The sequence below is a fragment of the Papaver somniferum genome, unplaced genomic scaffold (assembly GCF_003573695.1).
Source record: "Papaver somniferum cultivar HN1 unplaced genomic scaffold, ASM357369v1 unplaced-scaffold_7, whole genome shotgun sequence".
In the NCBI taxonomy this organism is placed as follows: domain Eukaryota; kingdom Viridiplantae; phylum Streptophyta; class Magnoliopsida; order Ranunculales; family Papaveraceae; genus Papaver; species Papaver somniferum.
Window position 1 is genome coordinate 296240 of NW_020649859.1, and position 4967 is coordinate 301206.

Below are 4967 nucleotides of genomic sequence, written 5' to 3' on the forward strand. Positions count from 1 at the left end.
GTAGATTCAAATTAACTTCAAAGGGCTAATCCATATGCACAAGTAATTACTAGATTACCTTCATTCAGTTATAAAAATTCCTTATACAACACCCAAAATTATAACTTCAAAAAATTGAACCCAGTTGCTTTTAGTAGTTTTGGAACAGAAACCTAGTATCATCCACAGGTAACAGTAGCAGAACATATGAGTCGAGATGAATCATGCAATGGAAAACAAAATTCCTTTTCTTAGTTGGATAGAGTAGCGGTAAGTGAATGCCAATCCAAAGCAAGCTGTGAGACTAGGCGGCAAGTTGCTTGACGCTTTGGATGGATTGAAGGCCAAAGTACATTCCACAGAAGGGTACCAAACGGCAACTGTTTTCTATCAACTGAACGGTGAACATGATCATTTTTGAGAGGACTTCTCAACTGGGTTTTACAAAATCCTAAGCCCATCAAAAAGCCCAATAATACCGTCTCGAGTAGTTGACGACTCGAGGCCGCTGGTGCCAGGTGGAGAGCTAACAATCATTATAAAAGTCACGTAGATGATTGATTTTTTTCGATCATAAAAAATCGGAGAGAGAAATATGGCTTTAACTTTATTTTCTGTTAACCCAGACGCCTAAGCGCACCTAGTACAATAGAATTGTCTTTTTGATCTCATCATCTGTCTTCTTTGTCTCTTTTCTTGCTACAAGACAAAGCATTAGTAATCATCTCATCTTTAAGTCTACTTGCTTTCAATCACCATCGACTTGGCGCCGTAGGGGTGGCACACACGAGGTCTTGGTGTGGTGGTGTCACTCACCCATAGGATGAAAGACGATAAGAAATCAGTGGTGATCGATCGGCGTGTGGATAAGTGGCAGTGGCACACAACACCCCTATTTCCGTTATCCGGAGTATAATTAACTTTGGAGTTTTGCTTGTTGATAACCTTGGTTTTAAAGTACTTGAAGAAGAGAGTTTCCATAAACCATTCTTAGTAAAGATCGCCATATCACTAGCTAGAGTAGAGTTTTTATCTGGTTCCTATTGTCCTTTGCAGCCAGAGATGATGAATGCGTCTGATAATGTAAAGAATGCAAGTGCCGCGGAAATCACTTCAACGTCTGTAGAGATCGAAAAAGCAAGTTCAAAGCTTCTACAACCAATCTACAATGGTGATGATCAACCAGTCTCAACCACAATGGTTGTCCCTCTTACTGTCTTTGATAGGTTGGCGGATGACATACACGTGACGATACTATATCGGAGTACCGAGAATGGGCTGGTAGGTTAAGTGAAGATGATAATGGTCAGCCCATAATTTTACTCAATGATAAAGGAATGAGATTTACTGAAGCTTCGGCTAACTGCACCCTTGATCAGGCGTTACCTTTTACAACACCTACCTTATTAAAACTTAGCCAAAACTTTGAAGGATCAGTGAAAGAACTGGGTCTTTTTCAGCTCACCAGATTTACTTGCGGGTCACTGGTTTTGAGTTTCTCGAAACATCATATTGTGGCTGATGGACAATCTGTGAGTCATTTCATGAATGCTTGGGGTCAGGCTTGCCGTGGGCTCGACATCCACCCTATTCCTTTATGTGACAGGAATATATTTGTTCCGCGAAATCCATTCCGTATCGAGTTCGATCATAGAAGTGTTGAGATTGTAAAAAGGAAGAGCACATATTCCATCCCGCTTCCTTGCACAGAAGATGATTTGGTGCAACAGGTTCTTCATTGCACCCCCGAGTTCATAGCCAAAATCAAGAGCAAGGTTTCTTCATCATCCTCTTCGACTATTTCATATGTTAATGGTGGCTGCAGGCCATCTTATAGCACCTTTGTGTGTTTGGCTGCATATTTATGGACAGTAATTACAAGGGTTCGGGGACTTGATGATTCTCAATCAACATACGTCAAAATCGCAGTGAATGGTCGGAGAAGGTTAAGACCTCAGATTCCAGATGAGTACTTCGGCAATATGATACTCTCTGCATTCGCTGAAACTCAAGGAAAGATCCTTTACAAAGAATCTTTGAGCCACACAGCAAAGATAATACGCGAAGAAATATCGAAGGTGGATGACAAGTACTTCAAATCTTATATAGATTTTGCAAACAAAAATTTGAACGATGATGGTCTGAAACCGCGGAAAACCGATCCTCTGAGTGTGCCATCCTGCTGGCAAAATTTGGAAATCAATAGCTGGCTTAGTTTTAAATTCAACGAAGTTGATTTTGGTACTGGTAAACCTTACATATGTATGCCATCTTTTGATCCTCTGGAGGGAGAAACATTTGTGGTTCCTTCGGTTGTTGGTGATAGGAGCATAGATGTGTATATAACTTTGTTCCAGCAACAGCAAGCACTCTTCAAGGAATTGTTTTACAACATTGACTAATAACATCCAATGGGTTTTATACTGCCCTGTCAATTTTATTTATATCTTGTGATCGAGCTATGTCGATTTAAGAAATAATTTTTTGTTGCGTTTTCACTCTTATGGTGTAAGATTAGTGCGTCCATCCCTTGAAATGGCCACATTGGAAGTCTGGACAGGCAAAAATGTGATGAACAAGTACACGAATCTGGAAACAGTGCGAAATCGGATTCTTTGCTCCGATGGTTTTCGTAGGAGCCATATACAATATCCTTACAAATAGTAGATCTGATCGTGCAAGTATTGTCTGATCGTCGGCTTTAAGTTGCTATCAGGAAATTAGCAACCGTCCACGTCGTAATTTTTTTTTTTGGAAACAGAAATTCATTAACGAAAGATTAAGTACATAACTTAAGGTTGGCAACATCATCCCTTATAGCTGTATGTATATCAGCTGGGATACCATCCAAAATATCAAAAGAAGCTCTTAAAATCTAGCTCTATTAGTTATTGTATGAGCCACGTGGTTGCCTGATCTATGCACATAAACTAAAGTAATTTCCGGCCTGGCAGATAGCTGATGCTTTATTTCATTTACAAGACCCTGATTAACCCAATGTACATGCGGGACAACATCATTTATAAAGAGAACAACATTTTGACAGTCTGACTCAAGGAAAATAGGATGAAGATGAAAGTTGCTAGCCCAGTTTAGTGCCTCTTTTATGGCTAAGCACTCAGCTTGTTCTGCATTTATTCCTCCATTGAAGTACTTGCCTCTGATGCCTTTGTTGTTACCTGCAAAATCTCGGATTATTAGCCCAATACCAGTTGTTTGTGTTACATCGTCAAAAGAAGCATCTATGTTAATTTTATATTGACTATTTATTAGAGGTGACCAACTAGTTTTCCTTGTTTTAGTTGACTTGTGTTCCTATGGTGTTTGATGCATTGATCTAGCAGCCATCTGATATTACTTTGTGTCACCCATCGATTTATACTTTTGTTCCGAAAAATTATCTCACATCTGTTTCTCCATATTTGCGAAGCAGTGATCATCAGAGACATAATCCAAGTATTCTGTTCTTCAGCATCCATATTTTGAACATTGGAAAACCAACTTGTTATCCAATCAGTGACTGATGTGTTATGATGTTGTATGTTAGAAACATTTATATTCATATCAAGCCAGACTGAAGGTGAATATGGACAAGTAATTAGCAAATGTTCAATGGTTTCATTATCCACCTTGCAGTGAGGGCACATAGTATCAATGTTTGGTTTATAATGACTTATCTTCACCAAAGTTGGAACAATTCCTTTGAGATATTTCCAAATGGAAAGTTTAATTTTATGTGGTGCATTCATGCTCCACAGTTTTTTCCAAACCAACTTAGGAACTTTATTTGAGTTCTGAGTTGTGGGACTTATCATGGAAGTTAAAGCTCTATATGCTGACTTGACAGTGAAGGTACCTTCTCTATTTGGTTCCCATATAAGAGTGTCTTCTCCATGCTGAGGAATATACATGTTAAGGATTAAATTATCTACATGCGTATCAAAGACCTTCCTAACAAGAGAAGCATTCCATCTTCTTGGAGTAGCAAGCATAAGATCTGAAACATAAACAATTCTTGCAGGCTCTGTAAAAGAGGATTTAGGGGTAGGTGGTTCATTAAGACCATAAACCCACTTATCATACCAGACTAGAGATTTGGTACCTGACTTTATTGCTCATCTATGATGTTGTTTGACGTATTGAAGTCCTTGTTCTATCCCTTTCCAGATCCAAGAAGAGTTTTGATGATCTTCTTGCAAATGTAAAAATTACAGTGAGGAGCGTATTTGGGTTTTAAGACCTGGACCCAGAGTTTATCTGATTCTATACATAACCTCCATGCTAGCTTAGCAATTAGTGCATTATTAAATTGATCCAGATTGCGAAAAGCTAATCCACCTTCTTGCTTTGAAGCGTTAAGAGAGTCCCAAGCTAGAAGATAAAGCCCTTTATTAGATTTATGGCCCCACCAGAATGTTCTCTGAATAGAGTTCAATTTTTTGATGATATTTTTTGGTAATTTAAAGTTACCAATGTAATGAGATGGAATGGTGTTCAGCACAGATTTTACAAGACTGGTTCTTGCTGTTTGATTCAATGTTTTGGAACTCCATCCTCGTAATCTCGTTGCAAAGGTTTCAGATAGATTCCCAAAAGAAGTAGCTTTAGATTTACCCATCAGGATTGGTAAACCAAGATACTTATCAGAGGAACATAATTGTTTAACACCTAATTTAGTTGTAATGTAGTTTTTCCTCTCCTGTGTAATGTTTCCTGCAATAAATGCAGCTGATTTTGAAAAATTTATCATCTGTCCCGAAATAGAACCAAAATCTTGAGGACATTTTTTATAGTTTTATCATCTGCTTGAAAGAATAACAAGCAATCATCCGCAAAAAGCAGATGATTGATGGATGAAGCACTCTTTACTACTTTTATTCCCTTGATTAAGTGGTCTTGTTATGCTTTGAGTAAAGTTCTTGTAAGATACTCCATGGCAATAATGAGAAGGAAAGGAAATAATGGATCTCCCTGCCGTAACCCCCTAG

At 38.4% G+C, this 4967-nt stretch overlaps 2 protein-coding genes across 2 annotated transcripts; one reads left to right on the top strand and one right to left on the bottom strand.

Moving 5' to 3' along the window:
* The first annotated feature begins 930 nt into the window (after positions 1-930).
* LOC113343922 (agmatine coumaroyltransferase-2-like) lies at positions 931-2512 on the top strand. Its single transcript, XM_026588014.1, has one exon. The coding sequence runs from the start codon at positions 1317-1319 to the stop codon at positions 2379-2381; it is 1065 nt and encodes a 354-aa protein (XP_026443799.1). The 5' UTR covers positions 931-1316; the 3' UTR covers positions 2382-2512.
* A 335-nt stretch (positions 2513-2847) lies between these two features.
* LOC113343881 lies at positions 2848-4729 on the bottom strand. The gene is made up of 3 exons (XM_026587980.1): positions 4192-4729; positions 3386-3976; positions 2848-3158 (listed from the first exon to the last, which is right to left on the bottom strand). Exons 1-3 carry the CDS (start codon positions 4727-4729, stop codon positions 2848-2850), a joined length of 1440 nt encoding a protein of 479 aa, XP_026443765.1.
* Between the last annotated feature and the right edge of the window lie 238 nt (positions 4730-4967).

What these genes read in the sequence shown, in the direction of transcription:
- LOC113343881 (XM_026587980.1), bottom strand. Translation starts at nt 4,729, where the DNA reads ATGATAAATTTTTCAAAATCAGCTGCATTTATTGCAGGAAACATTACA. An exon ending in ACCCAAATACGCTCCTCACT is followed by an intron (nt 3,977 to 4,191) that starts GTAATTTTTACA and finishes TTTATGTTTCAG; the next exon opens with ATCTTATGCTTGCTACTCCA. An exon ending in GCAAATATGGAGAAACAGAT is followed by an intron (nt 3,159 to 3,385) that starts GTGAGATAATTT and finishes GAGATTTTGCAG; the next exon opens with GTAACAACAAAGGCATCAGA.
- LOC113343922 (XM_026588014.1), top strand. Translation starts at nt 1,317, where the DNA reads ATGAGATTTACTGAAGCTTCGGCTAACTGCACCCTTGATCAGGCGTTA.